General features: G+C 44.5%; 1 protein-coding gene across 1 annotated transcript; it reads right to left on the reverse strand.

Annotated features, from left to right (window-relative positions):
- Window positions 1-1,860: 1,860 nt before the first annotated feature.
- Window positions 1,861-19,616, reverse strand: LOC130425022 (rho GTPase-activating protein 40). The gene is made up of 15 exons (XM_056751052.1): window positions 19,309-19,616; window positions 9,269-9,474; window positions 8,937-9,157; window positions 8,573-8,639; window positions 7,650-7,804; window positions 6,771-6,936; window positions 6,597-6,688; window positions 6,401-6,478; window positions 6,128-6,287; window positions 5,955-6,037; window positions 4,944-5,153; window positions 4,566-4,709; window positions 3,923-4,068; window positions 3,780-3,832; window positions 1,861-3,274 (listed from the first exon to the last, which is right to left on the reverse strand). Exons 1-15 carry the CDS (start codon window positions 19,614-19,616, stop codon window positions 3,171-3,173), a joined length of 2,193 nt encoding a protein of 730 aa, XP_056607030.1. The 3' UTR covers window positions 1,861-3,170.
- Between the last annotated feature and the right edge of the window lie 191 nt (window positions 19,617-19,807).

Genomic DNA, 19,807 nt, shown 5'->3' on the forward strand with positions numbered 1-19,807 from the left:
CACATGTGATGTCAAAATTTGGACTATAAATTACTATAAGATCTTTATCTTTTTTAATTTTTGTGAACCTGGACAACAAAACCAGTCTTTAGCAGCACAGGAACATTTTAAATAATTGCCAAAAATACAAGGTATGGGTAAAAATGACAAATTTTGCTTTTATGCAAAAAATCTGTAGGATATTGAGTAAAGATCATGTTCCATGAAGATATTTTATAAGTGTCCTACTGTAAATGTTTAAAAACTTTATTTTTGTGAGTGGATGGCCTGCTGCAGTGGCTCAGATTAACAACTTCAAAGGCGATTTTCTCAATATTTAGCTTTTTATGCCCCCTCAGATTCCAGCTTTGTAAACAATTGTTGTTCTGCCAGATAGATATCCTCACAAACCATATATCAATAGAAAGCTTATTTCTTCCGCTTTCAGATGTAAAAATCTAAATTTCCCTTAAGAAAATTGACCCTTAAGACTGGATTTGCCGTCCAGGGTCACATTTTATTAAAGATGTTCAAAGATTTATTTTAAGGGAGGGCAATTCAAACGTTATGGATGTGGCATAAAAACACTCAGGGAATGAATTTGTTATCAATATGCTGAACCATTTCTTTATATTTTACTGAACTCTAGCGGATAGAGTTCAAAAATCTGAAAAATATCAGTCTATGCACAAGTTTTCGAGGAAAAAAGGCAAATAAACATGTGTTATGGATGTGACACAAAATGGACAAGGTTTGTAGGATTTCTATGAATCATAATGCACAAACCTGAAGCAATAATACCCAACAAATGCAGAAGGGATGCCTCTTTGCAGAACATAAAATAGTTTTTAGCATAATATATCAATAGCATTTTTTAGGAATTGTACCGTCATGGAGCCTGAAAATGGCACTTACCTGACCATGAAAACTCATCCACTTAAAATAAGACAAATGCTTAAAAAATTGAAGAGAGAGACCTCACATTTAAACCACCACATGTTAATATCTGCTGTTGTTTTGGTAAATACTTTTGGTAAAAAAATAATTTCATGGTTTGACATTTTCAAGGAGTTTCCCATGAATTTTGTCAAGTTATGCTTGGAGTATAAATGGAAGTTCAGCTTTGTATATTAGAATAAAGCCCATATTGCCTCATATGCTGTAGTTTGCCTTTTTACCTTTCTTTTCAAAACCATTTCTCCATTTTTTACTTTATTCCTAATTTTTGATTGTTTAATTGAAGGGGGGGTTATAAGCAAATATGGTAAATATTACATAAAAAATAAAAGAACATTTTGATATATACACGGTATACCTAAAAGTATCTAAAGGTGTCTGCTTGAATGTCACAAATGACTTCCATAGACAAAAATATAATATGTGCCAAAATATCAATTCCTTGTTTTATATTTTTTAAAAAGATATAAATATACATATTTAATAAATAATAAATATGGTCTCATGCCAATTTAAAATAGGCTATACAAACATAAGAGAAAGGTTTAAAGTAAAACGTATTTGTAAAGAACTTACAAAAAAGATCCTTAGTTAAAACGTTTCGAAACACTGTTATTGCAACTCTTATTGTGTCTTTAGATGAGCAGAAGTTGATTGTGAGATGAATGGAGAGAGAGTGAGAAAAGCTCTTCTGCTCCACCAGCATCATCCATCAATACAAGGCTACAGCAGAATGGTCCCGTTGAGAGGAATCACCGTGTGAACATGTTGCTTTGTCCCTGTCTGGGTGACACTGATAGTATTGATGTGGTGCTGTTGTCATTTTACAGCACATTTGACAGAGATAATGCACACAGCCCGGCTGTCCATCTGCCCCCCACACAAACACACTCACAAAAGATCTCAATCCCCTACAAATTCATATCAAATCAAAGTCAAATTTATTACATCACATCCACAAACGCCTTCACGAAAGCCACAAACGTCACATACAAGCCTAATATCTCACACCTAAAGAGCTTTCATTTATAAACCAAACACATTCTGCTGAAGAAATAGATAAAGGATCAAACACTGAACGTTATAAGAGTAACACTTTGAGTTCATGTGGCTGAAACGCACAAATACGGTCATGTTTGTACAAAAGGTTGGCAGGAAATATTCCAGCGTAAGATAACTGCAAATTAATGTGTTTATAACACATACAGTATGTGAGCGGGTATGAAGGGGTCCATGCTCTGGCCCCGGGCGGACCCCGGGCCTCAGAGGTGACCTACATCTGATTATTCCTGCAGACAGGAGATCTTTCCAGCGTCTTTGTCCCTGACCAACCAGCTGTGACATGCAGACATGGCAGAACGACACAGCCCGTGTATTGTGTAGAAATGTCAAACGCGTCGCAGACAGGACACATGCTGCTCGAGTGCTGTTTCTGTTGGGGTTTATCCGAAGTCATCAAGTGCTTGCTCGGGGTCGCTAATGTCAACACCCAGATTGTGTGACTTGCTGAGATGTGATGTTTCATGACGACAAAATGTACACCAGTATGTTTACAAATCAGACAATAAATGTGGGTTGCGTTCTCTAAAAGTGTGTGTATTAGTGTGTTGGTCGAGCAGGAAGAATCATGACAGCGTGTGACTGATGTTATACATCATTACACTAACACTCGCACATTCATTTGTGAGAAACACAATACTGTCTCTCAATGTGTGTGTGTTGAGGTTAGTGTATCAAAAACACACGTCAAAATTGTATAATAACAGTCATTTAAATGCCGCACGTCTGTTTAACTTTACACAACAGCAGACGTCTCGTAGCCAGAAAGAGCTACAGTCACATTCTATCCATTGAAATATTTAATACTGTCAGGCACCAAATCTGTACAAAAAACATCTCAGCAATACATTCATCACACAACAAACACAACTGTGCACTAGCGGATAATAAATAAACAACATTAATAGTGCCATACAATCCAAGGTCGGCATCAAAACACAGAAAAAAAGTCCTATTAAAATGCTGAAGTCCAGCTTCATTACATCATTAAGGGTGTAGAGCTTATGACATCACTTCCTGTGCGTCCGATTCATACTTCTCAAAATCTCACAGCTTGGTCAAATGTTCATGTTTGACTCTTCACCTGTCAAAATGTCTTTTTCACATTGTGGCCCAGAAGACATGAAGGATTTAGAGGAGGGAGTTTGTGTCTCATCTTCATCTCCTCTATGTCTCTACTGCCCTCTGCTGGCAGATCTCACTTTAATAAGCCATTCTCCACTGGGGTTGTTATTGTACAGGTCAAATAAATGGGTATCTGGATCCACACAGAGTTCACCTGGACCATAAAAAAACATTTAGACATTTAGAATATAAAAATTATCAAATGTAATTTTGGTTCTGGATTCTGATTGGTCAATACTATGTTCCAGTTGTTTCCAGCTCTTGAAAAATAATAGACCAATTTACTACTACTGAAATAGACGTTTCTTCTGAAATTCTTGATAAAAAAAGAATAGAACTTGACAAACTGGTAAAAATACCAAAACAGCCCTCTGCAATAATGCAAATGAAATTATTTCATATTTATTTTTAACATGTTTTACATGTGTATAAGAATATATTAAAAAAATTTTTTGGTGGATTACACTTATTTTTTAACATAAATCTTTAACATTGCTGTCAGGTACGTGATTTATCAATTTTCAACTTTCAATGAAAAAATTGTTAAATGAAATATAGTTTATTGTCTCTGATACACAATATATCAAATTGTTTTACAAATATAATGATTTGTATTTGAATATTGACCAATTACGGATTCTATATCTCCACCAACTTACCAATATTTCCACCCACTTCGTAGATGGCACAATCTGGAGTTGTTGAACCATTTCTATGAGACAAATAGGTAAAACATAATTTATTTGCCAAATTATTATTAATTGACTACGGAATGAAATTTTGTTTGTGTGTGTGTTCGTACCTTTTTAACAAACCCTTGCCATTCTCAGAGGTGTTCAGTTCTTTATAAAACTGTGACATCAGGTCTGATGCGCGAGAATGTATGGTGAGACGAAACTCCATTGAGAAACTCACGTCTCCCAGCTGGACCTTAACTGTACGACGAGGCTACACACACAGATACATTGATAACCATTAGCCACTCTGTATCTATAAGAGCACATCTCACAAAAATGTCAAAAACATCAAGAACATATTTACTGAAAATCAAGACAAGATGATGACGAAATTATATTTGAAGCCTATTTATATAAAAAAATGACCCAAATGCAAAATATGCTAAATAAATATTTTCTTTAAGCACAACATAATTACTTTGTCGTTTAATATCTTTTATAGGTTCCCCTATTAGCAAAAAAACATCCTGGCCACATTCTGTACATTGACTGTACGCTTCTGTATTTTATAAAAATCAGTATGTGGTAGAAACAGCTGAGGACACAAACGTTAACACAGGAGTTCAGCTCCATCGTGACTTTCTGAGGTGAGGTGAAGCTCTGAGATAAACCCAATAAAGGGATCGCTTCTATCTCTTAATCCTCTCACAATCTGTCAGCACGAGACGAGAGTTTCTAATTCCCTCCGTCTCTTTCGGTCTCACTCACCTCGGCTGAGTTTTTGTCGGGTTTGTCTTTGCTGTCCGTGTGGATCTTCTTGAGCAGGTTCTTGATGCGTTTGTCGTAGAACTGATAGCGTCGACTGCTGTTCTCGTTCAGCTTTCTCACCTGACTCATCAGGAAGTTTGGCACCTACAGTAATGTACAGAAATATTATACAGTACAGTACAGAGTATAGATTACAGCAAGTGTACAGTATGGTACACTAAATAGTACAATCTATAGTAAGACTAGATTGTACAGAGTACACTAAGAGACCTCTTACAGATGCACTTGTGCTATCTGGGTTGGAGAGATCTCATTTGCGAGTGGGAAAGAACCTGTCGAGAGATGTTTGAGATGGAGGAGAAAATGAATAGTTCTTACCGTCCAGAGCAGGTCCTGGTATCGTGTGAGCAGTCTCATGATGTCCGCTGCCCGCTCGGCCTGACCTTTCTCCTGACCATCTACTGGCAGTTTACTGGGCACCGCTTTATGAAGGAAGAGGTTTGGAGCCATGATGGTGGAGACGGCCCACAGATTCATCCGGTTTCTGCGTTCATGATGAACCACCTTACTGAGAAACTCCAGCAGCGCCTGAAGACAAACACATCAAAATCATTAATCCGATTATTCATAACAAAGCCACAAATTATTGTGTATGTTCTGTGTTTTTTCTGAGTGTTTTTTCTGTTTGGTTGTGTGGGTTGGGTTAGTGTGTTTCTGTTGGGTTTTGTGTATTTTGTGTGTGTGTATTTTGTACCTTCAGTGTGTTTCTGTTGGGTTGTGGGTATGTTGTGTGTGTGTATTTTGTACCTTGAGTGTGTTTCTGTTGGGTTGTGTGTGTGTATTTTGTACCTTCAGTGTGTTTCTGTTGGGTTGTGGGTATGTTGTGTGTGTGTATTTTGTACCTTCAGTGTGTTTCTGTTGGGTTGTGTGTGTGTATTTTGTACCTTCAGTGTGTTTCTGTTGGGTTGTGTGTGTGTATTTTGTACCTTCAGTGTGTTTCTGTTGGGTTGTGTGTGTGTATTTTGTACCTTCAGTGTGTTTCTGTTGGGTTGTGTGTATGTTGTGTGTGTGTATTTTGTCCCTTGAGTGTGTTTCTGTTGGGTTGTGTGTATGTTGTGTGTGTGTATTTTGTACCTTCAGTGTGTTTCTGTTGGGTTGTGTGTATTTTGTGTATTTTGTACCTTGAGTGTGTTTCTGTTGGGTTGTGTGTGTATGTTGTGTGTGTGTATTTTGTACCTTGAGTGTGTTTCTGTTGGGTTGTGTGTATTTTGTGTATTTTGTACCTTGAGTGTGTTTCTGTTGGGTTGTGTGTATTTTGTGTGTGTGTATTTTGTCCCTTGAGTGTGTTTCTGTTGGGTTGTGTGTATGTTGTGTGTGTGTATTTTGTACCTTCAGTGTGTTTCTGTTGGGTTCTGGCAGCAGCAGCACAAGCAGATTCAACACATGCAACTTCTGCTTCAGTTCTGCAATATCTGAACAAAGAAGACAACGCAAAACTCAATCTGATTCTACCAAAAAGACAGAAAGCTGCTCCTCACATAATCACACATGTGCTCACACACCCCTGACGGCGCTGAAGGTGTTCAGATGTTCGGGGGTCAGCAGTGGAGCCGGAAGCTCGCGGATGAATTTCTTCAGCAGAGCCGCGGCGTCATTGGGACTGACCTCATCCCAACAGAACGAACCTCCGTAAAACGACTTCTCCAACTTCTGCTGAAGCACCTACAGCAAACACCACCAACCCCATGAGTTCATCCACAACACAAGCTTAACGAAAACATTACACACATCACAAAACAAACACAAAGCAGAAGTGATGATGAGATTCAACTGACCTTGATCCGGGCCTGAGATCCCGGAACCCTCAGAATCCCCTCCGAATCAAGACCGTTCTTCTCCAGAAAAGACAGAAGCTACAACAGATGAAAAAAACGACAACACACATCGGACACAAGAGCGTAAATGAGCAATTAAGACTGCGATTTAAATGAAATATAAACAATTCATTAATTGATTCAATATAAAAGTTACCGTTTGGAGGAACAGAGGGATCTGAGTGTTGGGTTTGATCTTCTGATCGTTCTCCACCAATGCTGCGAGAGGGACTCCGAACAAACAGCTCTCTGACCGAAAGAAGAATTGTGTGAGCACTGTTTACTGCGTGTGACCGGAAACACAATGACGATGAACACATACGAAACTCACCGGTGATTTTCCTTTTACACGTTTTTTGTCGTTTGACTTCGAGTTCCAGCAGGTCACAGAGAGCCGTCATGTCAATCAGAGCCAACTGACGGACCTTCTTCATGTCCTGCTGGGACAAATCCACCACCCGCGTCACGCCCAAACGACACTGTGGACAGATCACCCTCTAAAAGAGAGAGAGACATTTCACATGCTTAAATATATTTCAATCGTTTATGTTTTAAAGTCATTTTTTATTTCGTCGCTGTCCTTCCAAAACCTTGGATGTCCAAGTTTGCTGTTTTCCAGGAATTTAAAAAATGTTTTACTTCATTCAATAATTTGTCAAGCACTTGTTAATACTTTTTATTGGTTAGATATTTCCAAAACCCGACGAACATAAAATACCCTAATGATTTATGGCAACAAAAGTAAAATCACAAAGTCGAAGATGCAAGGATTCAGAAGGGCAGCAGCGATATTTATATCATTTTTATTACATTTTTCACCTAGCTAGCACCTAAATTCCACTTTATTTTTTTGCTCATGTGTGTCTCTTGATTAAGATATGATGTTATGGCAAATTTTGAAGTACACGAAATCATGCAAATGAAGTGTAATGTAATTTTATAAATAAAATATTTACAGAGAGAGCGAGAGAGAGAGAGAGATTCCATCTACACATACAATCCTTTTTATAAAGTCCTTTTTATATTTATAATTTTTCTTTTTTATACTTTTACCAAACTCATTTTTTGTTGTTGCCATTCTGATATTGTATCTTTCTTTTCATTAATTGTTGAAAATGTACATGTAAAACAATATTGTAACTACACACAATTATGCCAGTAAAGAAGCTTTAAACTGAAAATGTAAAGAGACAGAGAGCGAGTCAGTTACCGGCAGAATTCCATCATCTCTCTTCCATTGGATGCTGTTGCGTTGTAGTGGTAGTTTGGCTTGTTTCAGTAAGATGGCCGCCTGCTCACAATACGCCACATCGGTGATAAATATCTCATCCTTCTGTTGGGCTGAACACTCCTGAACACTGACAGCTACAACACACACAGACACACACACACACAAACATGCAGTGTTAATGTCTTTACAGACAGCGGGAGGCAGTCGAGGGTCTGATCCGTTTGAATGTCATTTCCATATGAAAAGGCAGGAAATTGCATCTTGTGTTCAAAGGGGAACTGAATTTATTTCTCAGCATCATAATAGAGTTCACTGATAATTAAGGTTTCCTACAGATCTTGAGAAGATTTCTCTGAATTTGAGGCTCTTTGATGTTATTAAACACATATGTTCTTCTTTTATTATTTATTATGAAAGGTCAGGATATGCAGCTTATATTACACAGGACATGAACATGTTTCTGTTTCAAAACCAAACAAGCATATCATTACGATTTATAACATAATGATCCATATTAATCTACATAAATATTTAAACACATGCGTTCATTATTTCAAGGATTATCTAAAGCGAGAAGTTATTCTGTGTGAAACGTGTTGTGATGCTGAAAAGTGTAGTGGATGTTGTGTTGCTATGGAGATGCTGAGTGGTTGCTAGGCTGATGCTGGCGGAGGTTGGCTAGTGGTGGTTTTATCTCCTTAGTCAAAAATGCCAACCCCCAGGTTTATTTGATAACTCTAGACCGGGCATTTTTCTTTTTTTATTGCGTACAGAAAATAATAAAGAGAGTTTGTGTTTACTAAATGATTCATGTAAATGTTTAAAAAAGCGTTTGTTTGATGGTTATAGAATATACAGTTTGTACAGTCATTACGTCATTTATATATTAAAAACGTGTGTACCTGATCTCTGGGTCTTTGTGACGCTCTCCATGTTTGTGTCACTGTTGTTTGTTTCAGGCACTGCTGACTGAGTAGAAACACACAAGAACACACGTGCTGTTATTTAAAGCTTCCTTCAGATGTCACATCACTGATATCATCTGTTGTGTGTTCTGTAATCTCCGCTTTACAAAATGACACCAGTGACTTTTTCAGCTCGTAACACAAATACTTTGACATCATTCCACGCGTTCTGTACTTTATCTGCAAATCTGAACAGTGATCTTAAACTGTCTAGACATGGGAAACAAGCGCGTCGGTTTGACAATAAAATGAAACATTCGGTCCAATGTCCATATGTGTACAGAAACGCAGGTGATAATACCTGAGTCAAAGGTGAATCGAAGATGTCTTTGACGTGTCGAGTTGGCGTCTTGTTTCTCTTGCGCAGCGAGCAGGTGTATAAATCGATGCGTCTCTGAACCGCTGCGGCTTGTGTCCTGGTCAGCGTGGACATCAACACCACTTTATCCACTTCTTCTCCTTCACCTATTTCCAGCGGAGACAGACCAGCATCTTGCAGCCACAGCTCCTCCTGTTCACCCTCTGACACACACATACATCCTCACATTTTTGTAATAGCACAGCTAGTCATTTCTATTGTTCAGGTTTTGAACTTTCAGAATTCAATGAGATAAAAAGGCTGTTGCGTCTCACCCTCAGACTGTCGCGAGTCTCGTCTGCTGCTTTCCGTCCCCGAGTCGCTGATGTGTTGCTGTACGTTCTCCACCTCACTCCAGAAAGACTCCAGACATAATTTGTCGGGCTGCTGCGGCTGCGTTGCGTGCGCATCTGCTAAGTCCGGCTGCGGGTCCCGAGGCTCCGCCCAGGACACAACATTCATCGCGGTGAGGCTAGAGTCCCTGGAACAAACACACGGAAGACATTCCTGAGATAAAGCATGAAGATATGAGGAAGTGCTTCACGGCACCTAGAGAAATATGACTCAACAGACCCGGGTCATGAGTTCAGTATGCAGGAATTCTGCGGTGTGAGGCAGCATTCGAAATAGTTTCTGGCTGATTTCGTGAAGACATTCCACTACCCGACACTGTGAAGATGATGTGTTTATGAGCCAAATGGATACAGTACATTACTGTTAGCGTTGTGGTTATTTGTGTGTCTACTGGTAACCAAACCGAGCATAAACAATGCTGTTAATGCAGGTGTGATCATCACATGAGATCATTTATGATTTACACACCTGGCTGTCATAAACAGGTTTAATTATCATATGATGTCATTGCTGATATTCATTTATTTGATTGGTTAATGTTTATCAATAAAGGCGCGTCGAAGAACTATAAAGATTATATTAAGATACGCGATGATAACGTTATGTTTCACATATTAAATGTGAGTCCTTCAAATCTAAAAAGGCTGCTGAATGACTAAATGTACATGTAAATTAGCACTTAATAAATCTGACATTTTGTTGATTTGAATGCAGTATCATTCAATATATCATAGACCATCATCTCACAACTATAAAATGACTTTTTGCTGCTAAATCTGATCGCGTGGGGACTTTAACACGTGTGTTCTGATGTTCGGCATCATTTTAAAGAGCTGTTTTACTTCAGAATTCAGAAATGAAGGACTATTAATAATAGTCATGATGAAGCAACATTAGATTATGATGAAAGACCTCAATGTGCCAATGACCCTTTCATGTGCCAATGAGTTTCACTGGGAAATACCGTCAGGAAAATCAAGTTCCTATGAAGCTGCATGAATAAATCCACCTGGAGAAAAACCTCCATGAGGTCCATGCAAAAACATCTAGAAAACATCTAAGAAAACATACAGGGAAATATCTTGAATGCTGTTAACTCTACACCTCTTCACTAACACCCCAATCCAAATCAACCAACAAAATAATTGAAAGAAGTACAACCCATTGCAACACACATCTATACCCTCGAGTATAATGCGCTTCATATTTTATCCCGCACAGACATTACTTTATAACTGAAAGACTCATCAATCTGGTTTTCAGGCAAAAATCTGTACCTGGTGATGGGATGACTTTGAGTTTGTCTAGTCGAGCAAGGGTCAAGATGGTGGCGAAAGACAAACATTCTCTGAGGAAATTCTTTTCTGCGCAGGACGGGTTTAGAACGCACCAAACGCGCAGTCTCCTCTCTGGGCGCCATATTCATGAAATACATTCTCACAGCGTGCAGCTGACGCTTCGTATGAAAAAAGGGGATAAATTTCACATTCTTCTTTTTGATTAGTTAAACTGTTCCTCAAACACACGCGTCACTTATCGCTCCTCTACATGTCCATGGTCTCCAGCTCAAGACGGTTTTATCCTGTGAATCTCCACAAAGGTCAAATACATTTCATAATTACGGAAATCTAACACTGTCTCAGTTCCCTTTCTGTCGGTCTCTCGACGTTGTGTCGAGAACGACAGATGGGGTTCGCCCTTGAGAACCAATCAACTCTGACTACTATAGAAAAGGCCAATGAAATTTGGCGAATGCAATTTGCATGCCGGGCTCCGCCCCCGGAAATCCGGTATAAAAGGAGGCCGGCGTGCAGCATTCACTTACCTTTTGTTCTTCAGAGCCATCGCTCATGAGTACAACTCAGGATTCAATCCTCTACAACTACACGCTGGTGCTACGACGTGTTACAGCGGATCGTCCCTTTCTGCAGCGACCTTCCCCTGGGCGTCTCGGCGGTTCCGGAGGTGTTAGAGATTTTTTCTAAAAGTCCTTTTCAGGACTGACTGAGCATTCTCCAGCGCGGCATGTCCCGCTGTTCTCTTGGGTGCGGCACCCTCATCGAGGAGGGGGATGGACACGATCGCTGCATTAGGTGTCTGGGCGTCCAGCACACTGAAGCAGCGTTCGTTGACACATCTGCCTGCACTGCGGGCAGATTGTCATTCAGAAGTTGCGGTCACGGGTGGCTGTCTTCCTACGGGAACCAGCCACCATTTCGTCTGCTACCCGGGCTGTGACATCTGTGGCTACGGCCCCGATGACCACCCACGTTAGCAGCGTTAGTGATACGGGGAACTCTGCGAACGTAAACCCGCCAGCCAAGTGCTCACGGGCCGATCGCACCCCGATTCGCTCTTCTGAACGTTCCCCAACCGGCGGTGGCATACCGTCCGGATCCTCACGCACACACTCGGAAACGATGTGTGACGTAGATGAGATGTCGCTCGCAGCATCGGAGGGAGACTGGCATCCGACTCTGCCGAATCCAAACTCCACCCCCAGCGGTCGAGTTCAGGAGGAAGCAGAAGTGATGTCATCCGTGCTAACCCGGGGATGCGTGGTTCCCGAGGTCGGTGCGCGGTGCAAACCGCGCCCACCCCGGGTGCCATGTTTTTCCCGGAGGTGCATGAGGAGCTGTGTAAAACTTGGAACGCTCCTCTCACGGACCGTTCCAGTGAAACCAGCTCCGGCTCCCTTACTTCCCTCGATGGTGAGGCAGCCAAGGACTGCGTCGAGATCCCCCGGGTGGAACGTCCGCCTGCGGTGCACCTGTGCCGCGGACGGCTACCACCTGGGGGGGGATCGACCACTCCTACCGTCCAAAGCACGTAAGACTTTGGCATCACTGGTGTCGAAGGCTTGCGATGTTGCGGGCCAGGCTGCCTCCTCTCTCTATGCCTTGGCCATCCTGCAGGTCCGCCAGGCCAGGGCGTTGAGAGGGCTCCACGAGGGTAAGGCCGACCCGGGTATAATGCAGGATCTCCGTGCCGCCGCTGACAGCGCTCTACGGGCGACTAAGGCGGCGGCACGGGCCCTGGGTCGGACGATGTCCACGGTAGTGGTCCAGGAGAGACACCCCCGGCTATACCTTGTGCAGAAGAGTGACAGCAAGGAAGTCCGCTTTCTTGATGCACTCATCTCGCAGGGTGGGTTGTTGGTAACACCGTCGAGGACTGCGCTCAGCAGTTTTTTGACGGCGAAGCAGACAGTGGCAATTAACCACATTTTTTTCACGCCGCGACTCGGCCGCCTACAGGCCTCCGAGATCTCACGTGACGTCTGCTTCCCTGCAACCCAGGACCCTTTCGACATCGGCTCCGGTTCCTGTGCCCCCACAGGCGGCACCCCGGAAGCAGAGGTCGAGGGGGAAACCTCCACCCCGTCAGCAACCTCCTCGCGAGAAGGGACACTGACGGGAAGACCCCAGGGAGAACAACATCGGGCCCGAACCTTCACAGCCACGGCTCTGATCGGTCGGTACGGGACGACTCCTGCCTCGTCACCAAAGCCGGGCCCTTGTTAGGGCTTGGCGCCCACTTACTCACTGAGTTTTCTGTTCTCCCCGGGTTTACTTGCAGCCGATCGCACACTCCACTGGACTGTGCTCGGCGAACCGACCTCACACCCTGGCGAGGCGTGAGGTCGTACACATATACGACAGCCGTCACCACTCTCAAACCGACAGTGCGTGCCGTTGTCCCGCCAGGCAGGTAAGCAGGCGGAGCAAAAACCTTCCCTCCGGGGACTCCCCGCGACATGGTTAGCTCCGCCAGCCGATGAACCACCCCCCGTGGGAATGATGAAGCAGACCGTCCCCTTGGTCACCCTGTCACAGTCCCTGGGAGCTCGAGAGCTGCCCACACTGTCTCGCTGGCTAATGAGGGCGGTCCGTCTTGGTTACTCGATCCAGTTCGCCAGAGACTCACCCAAGTTTCGGGGCATCATCTCTCCCTCTGTCAGAGGCAGGGACGCCTCCGTACTTCGGGTAGAGGTCACCACCCTTCTGGCAAAACAGGCATCGAGTTCGTCCCTCAAAACCAAGATGTTCAGTGGGTCACCACCCGCACTTCATCGTTCCCAAGAAAGACGGCGGGTTGCCCCCAAAGGCTGCGTACCCTGAACAGAGCACCTTTACAAGCTGCCATTCAGGGTGCTCACACAGAGGCGCGTCCTGACATCTATGAGGTGTCAGGATTGGTTCGTGGCAATCGACCTGAAGGACGCTTACTTTCATGTCTCGATCCTCCTCGACACCGACCGTTCCCACGGTTCGCGTGCGAGAGGCGGGCATATCAGTACAGAGTCCTCCCTTTCGGTCTGTCCCTGACCGCCCTTTCTCCCTGAGAGGAGGAAGGCGAGCGGGTACTAAACTATCTCAGCGACTGGCCTATCTTGGCACACTCGCGAGATCTGTTATGTACACAAAGGGACCTGGTGCTCCGGCACCTAGGTCGATTGGGACTCCAGGTCAACCAAGAGAGGGGCAAGCTCTCCCCAGTGCAGAGCATCCTCTTTCTCGGTATGGAACTCAGCTCTGTCACCATGTCGGCACACCTGTCCGCAGTTGTGCCCAACCAGTGTTGAACTGTCTGAAATGAACATTTTAGGCAGACAGCGGTCCCCCTGAAACAATTCAGAGGCTCCTGAGACACATGGCGTCCTCGCGGGCTAATACCCCTCGAGTTGATGCACATGACACCGCTCCAACACTGGTTTCAGAGTCGAGTTCCGAGGAGAGCGTGGCACACCGGCAGCAGGCGCATGGTGATGCTGCCCTGCTGCCGACGCACCATAACCCCTAGTCTTTATGACTTTTTCGACGGACTCAGGTCCCTCTGAGCAGGTTATGAGGCAGGTCGTGGTGACGACTGAAGTCTCCCTGCAGGGGTGCGGTGTAGTGTGCAACGGGCACGCAGGTGGGGTGTTGGACGAACCCCCGCCTGCGCTGGCATATCAATTGCCAAGAGTTGTGGGCTATGCTACTTGCACTGAGCAGGCTACGGCCTCTCGTGCGAGACATGCACGTGCTGTTCCGAGGACAGCACTATAGCTGTAGCGAATACAGATCGTCAGGGTGGCGTTCGCACACAGCAGCTAAACACAACTTGCTCGACGCCTCCTCCGGTGGAGTCAACAGGTGACTCGTTCCCTGCAGGCCACACACCCCGGGCAAACTGAACTAGACAGCCGACGTGCTTTCTCGCCAGTTTATGCCTCGTGGAGAGTGGCGACTCCACCCCCGTGCAGTCCAGCTCATTTGGAGGCTGTTCGGGTAGGCCCAGGTAAAACCTGTTCACCTCCCGTAACACCACCATTTGCCCGCTTGATAGTCCCTGCCCTCGGCACGGATATCCTTGCGCACAGCTGGCCGCGGGATGGGCGGAAGCACACCTTCCCCCCCCCAGGAGCCTTCTTGTACAGACTCTGTGCAAGGTCAGGGAGCAGGAGCACCAAGTGTTATTGGTTACACCACACCGGTCTAACCGCACTTGGCCTCAGAGCCGATGCTCTGGACAGCGACTCCCCCTGAACCATTCCCCTGACAGAGGACCTGCTCTCTCAGGGGAAGGACACGTTCTGGCATCCCAGATCAGACCTCTGGAACACCCATGTCTGGTCTCTAGACGGGACGAAAAGATCCTAAGATGGCTACTCCCCCTATACGGCTGAGACCATCACCCAGGCTAGGGCCCCATCTACTAGGCGGTTACACGCCTCTAGACGGTGCCTCTTCTCGTCCTGGTGTCTTTCTCAACGAGAAAGACCCACTGAGGTGCTTGATCAGGATTGTGTTCCCCTCCTCACGAGACTGGAGACTAACATCTCCCTTCCACACTGAAAGTGTATGTAGTCGCTATTGCCACTCATCACGACTCAGTCGGTGGAAAGTTTCTAGGGCAACACGACCTGGTCACCAGGTTCCTAAGCAGCGAGAGGGCGGAATCCGCCTCATCTCCGCTCCATACCCTCTTGGGACCCTAAGTGGTCCTGGGGAGCCTCAGGGCCCCCCAAAGAGCCCCTCGGAGGTTCCGATCTTCCTCATAGAGTAAGACGGCCCTCCTGACGGCGCTCACTTCTTTCAAGAGGGTAGGGGACCACCGAGCATCCTCCGTGTCCCTGGATTGCCTTAAACTCGGCCCTGGAAACTCTCACGTTATCTTGAGACCCAGGCCCGGATGCGTGCCCAAGAAGTTCCCACTACTCCCTCCGGGGCCAAGTGGTGAACTTGCAGGCGCTCCCCATAGGGGAGGAAGACCCAACCCGATTAGTGTTGTGTCCAGTACGTACTGGACCGCACGCAGAGCTCTGAAGCTCTGACCAGCTCCGTGTCTGTTGGAGGACAGCAGAAGGGGAAGGCTGTCTCCAAACAGAGGCTGGCGCACTGGGTCGTGGACGCCGTTACGACGGCATTCCGATCTCAGAATCTCCCATGCCCATTGGCAGTGAGGGCTCACTCCACACGGAGTTTAGCCACCTCCTGGACACTGGCAGAAGCGCCTCTCTAGCAGACATCTGTAGAGCTGCGGGTTGGGCTATGCCCAAACACCTTCGCAAGGGTTAACAACCTTTGCGTAAACCCGGTGTCAGCCCACGTCCTGCGTGGCGACATGTAGGACTGGCATCCGGGGGGGCGTATGCCTGCGAAAGCACCTTTCCACCCTCTAACAGGTTGGGTCAGTGTGCTATTTACCTTTTCTTCTTACCCGAACACATCGCTAAGAAACTGGTACCTCACCAGCCTCCCTTCTTACCCAGACACTGGTTAAGAATAGGCATTCCATCCATCACCAAACAAGCACCCCCTGGGGGCTGGCTGGGCAGAGCAGCCTTCCCCCTTAGGCCGGGATACCATGTGAGCTATCACAGATAGCTCTAACCGGACCTAGTGCTACCGGACGTCTGTAACACCCCCTCCGTGGGCTGTTCCGTCTGATGTATCCTCATGAGAATGGTTCCCACTCCTGGTAACCCATGAGCTTCCCCAGGTGGGCCTCCACCTCGCGGTTAACTACTCAGTCCGCACGTTCCATGCGTTCTCCTCCAAGGACGAGACCATACCTATATCCACCATATTCCTCCCCACGGGTAGGAGGTGGCCTCTGTAGCGCTTCTCTGATTAAGAGTCGCGCTTACCCGGTGTAAACTGATCTGGATGGCCTCTCGCCTATAGAGAGCTAAGGCCCCGTCCGTGAAAGTTACCGGTCAGGGCTGTACCCATCTTTCTCCAAGAAAGCTCTGGAACCCCCCGACCACCACACTGGAAGGTTACAGTCTCACGAAAGCTTCGAGATGACACGCCCAGGCTTGTTACCGTCGCTTCGCTAGAGATTGTGACGCGATACAGCGTTGTGGCGTTTTCCATAGGCAACCCCATCTGTCGTTCTCGACACAACGTCGAGAGACCGACAGAAAGGGAACGTCTTGGTTACGTATGTAACCTCAGTTCCCTGATGGAGGGAACGAGACGTTGTGTCCCTTATGCCACGAACACGTATCGTATTCTGCTGCAGTTTGAGAGGTCTCAGGCTCTTCAGAACAAAGGTAAGTGAATGCTGCACGCCGGCCTCCTTTTATACCGGATTTCCGGGGGCGGAGCCCGGCATGCAAATTGCATTCGCCAAATTTCATTGGCCTTTTCTATAGTAGTCAGAGTTGATTGGTTCTCAAGGGCGAACCCCATCTGTCGTTCTCGACACAACGTCTCGTTCCCTCCATCAGGGAACTGAGGTTACATACGTAACCAAGACGTTTTCTTCTCATCTGCTGCTCACTGGTGTCTCTTCGATCGCTTTGTGTGTGTGCTGGAGGCATAAAACCAGCATTACTACATTAACATCCAAACCCGCCCATCTGGTGCACACCCACAAACAATAGATGCCATTCATTACTTAACACACAACAAAACAAATAAACACAATAGACGTGTTAAAAATAAACTTGCCTCGACTTCTGACCAGACTATATTGTTTGACACAATAATAATAATAATGAATTTATCATCAGCACAGAGATCTTCTGGTTTCTGGACTTGGGGACTATATGGCAAATTTCGACATGGAAATTTCTCTACAAGGAAATGATCGACATGTTTGTTTCTCAGTGCAACTCTGGTCTACTTAAGTCTGTGGGTATCAGATATTTCTTGTGAGTAAAAAATGCAAGAAATGTCACAAATGTGTCCCTTAAGAGTTTCCGAAGAGATGTCAACAATGTGTCAAACTTAGCTCAGATTTGTCACGTCAACAATCAAAAGTCAATACTAAGATCTTAATATGATAAGATCTCAAACATTTCTCTTCAAATTTACCCAAATTTTTCCTTTACTATCTAAGTTTACACACATAGTCTTCGTGTATTTTAACAATTGTCTCATTTGTTTTATGTTGAAAATTTGAAAAGAAACACAACAGGGAAATCCACTAAATCTCCTGAGCTATAATGGAACAAACAAACATTTTTCTCTTAAAAGTCAAAAGCATAAAAGACTGCGATTTTTGTATTATTATGCATGCAGCTTTAAATGAATTCATGTTCATGAAAATGTAATATTGATGGAACATTTGTGATTGATCTGGTACATTATCCGTGTATGTTTCACATGGACCTCCCGATCAATTTTAAATTTGGTAATACTCTTTGTACTTCAAATAGAAACATTTAGATCTAATTATGATCATAGCTTTCGCTGTCGTCGTGTTAACTCAGATATGTCTTTCGGACAGTAATGAACAAAGAGGCGGGCCATGCAGACACACATCTGTCGTCTCATTAAATCTGTCACAGCTGAAGAATCTCCTGGTGTACGGGAACAGGAAGTTGTGTGACGCAGAAACACGTTTCATTGTTCTATTCAATCTTGCTGTAGGCCAACTTTCATTATATAAAGTGTTACAATTGCAAAAACTCCAGTGTAAACCAGCTCCTGTGTTTACAGTCATGCATGTTCGTGAAATCCTGCGGCTCTATTCTTGCACATGATGGAATGCAGAAATTCAAGCTTGTTTTTCCCTCAAGACACAAGAGCCGTCAGTGTATTTTTAAACCTGACCCCCCCCCCGATCTCCACATGACATTCATTGTTGTTATATATCACAATGTGTTGCGTAATACGTTTACATAAAAAGAAACACTCACACCATATATACTGTGTATATATATTTACATATACAGTATATAATATAAATATTTTCAGTCTTATAATTTGACATGCAGGTAACTATTAGTACACAAGTACAAGTACAAGTACAACGGAAATGTAGCTTGTACTTTTCTTTTTCACTATTATAACAAATTAAATGTCGCATTACATTGTTTTTACTGTTAAAGCTGACCCAAAAAAGGTTTATGGCTAAAAGGTTCTACATTTCAAAAGGAGACACATGTAAAGGCTGGAATACACTACATGACTTATAAAATATGAACATATTTTTGAAAAGCCAGACGTCAAACATCAAGCCAGACGTCAAGCAGATTTTTTTAAAGTTTGCAGAGAAAAACAGGTCATCAAACACTATACTATCTGCAGACTAGCGCAGACTTTCTGAAAATCTGGGCAAAATCTTGTAATGTATTCCTGCCTTTAGATTAATATAGTATAATTCTCAATCAGAAAATAAGGAGACATCCGATGTCATATTCGGAGAGAATGCATACAGTGTTATCTCTGGCTGAGACCGAAAGTATATGTAATCCGCTTCACACAGTGACGGTGTTGTGATTTCAGGCTTAATCCAGATTACATCTAAAAAGCTTCTTGGAGAGTTCGACAACTAAGAACCACCAACCAGATAACCAAGTTCAACTACTGTACATGAAAACAATCCCACTTAAACTTTAGTTTCTAAAGCTCTCCAGAACTGTTAAACACACCAAAACTTATTTCAAGCGTCCAGATCTTTACCAAATCCTTAGCTCACAAAACGCTTTGGGATAGCAGTCCCATGTCCCAAAAGATCCTACCTGGCCAAGGCACGTCCAGCGGCTTTACCCGAGCCAAGCCGTCGTCCCCACGGCATCCTGCTCTGGTTCCTCGGAGCGCGGAGGACAGGAAGCGGCAGCTGGCCGTTTCGAGCTAGCGGCGCGCCTGCAATCTCGTCAGCATGTAGACAAATGAGAGCCAGAACGCTCGGCACAGGAACGTCAGCGCAGCCCAGCATCCTGCCGCAGGAAGATGGGCCGGAGGAGGGCAGCACGGCTGGGCAGCTGCCACCACTGACAAACAACAAAGGAAGCGGAGGGGGGCGGACGCTGCCGGGATACTCCATCATATTCAGATTCTCCGGCACCTGAGATGACCGTCATCTACTAACGGTGAACTACAGTATAAGTAAATCTTAAATGGACTATTGGGCCTCCTGTTTAAACTATAAAACTAAGAATTCAAAATCAAATCCTTCTTTCTTTGACTACGTTGCTGTTCTGTAGACTCACAATAGCTCAAATACTGTACATGAAAGTG

This window comes from Triplophysa dalaica, chromosome 6, assembly GCF_015846415.1.
Source record: "Triplophysa dalaica isolate WHDGS20190420 chromosome 6, ASM1584641v1, whole genome shotgun sequence".
Taxonomy (NCBI): Eukaryota; Metazoa; Chordata; class Actinopteri; order Cypriniformes; family Nemacheilidae; genus Triplophysa; species Triplophysa dalaica.

Bases quoted from the DNA above. Each gene is read 5' to 3' on its own strand.
- LOC130425022 (XM_056751052.1), bottom strand. From the start codon at position 19,616: ATGATGGAGTATCCCGGCAGCGTCCGCCCCCCTCCGCTTCCTTTGTTG. The intron at 6,689-6,770 runs GTGAGTTTCGTA...TCTTTCGGTCAG, and splicing joins GTGTAAAAGGAAAATCACCG to AGAGCTGTTTGTTCGGAGTC. The intron at 3,275-3,779 runs GTAAGTTGGTGG...TTTATGGTCCAG, and splicing joins CGAAGTGGGTGGAAATATTG to GTGAACTCTGTGTGGATCCA.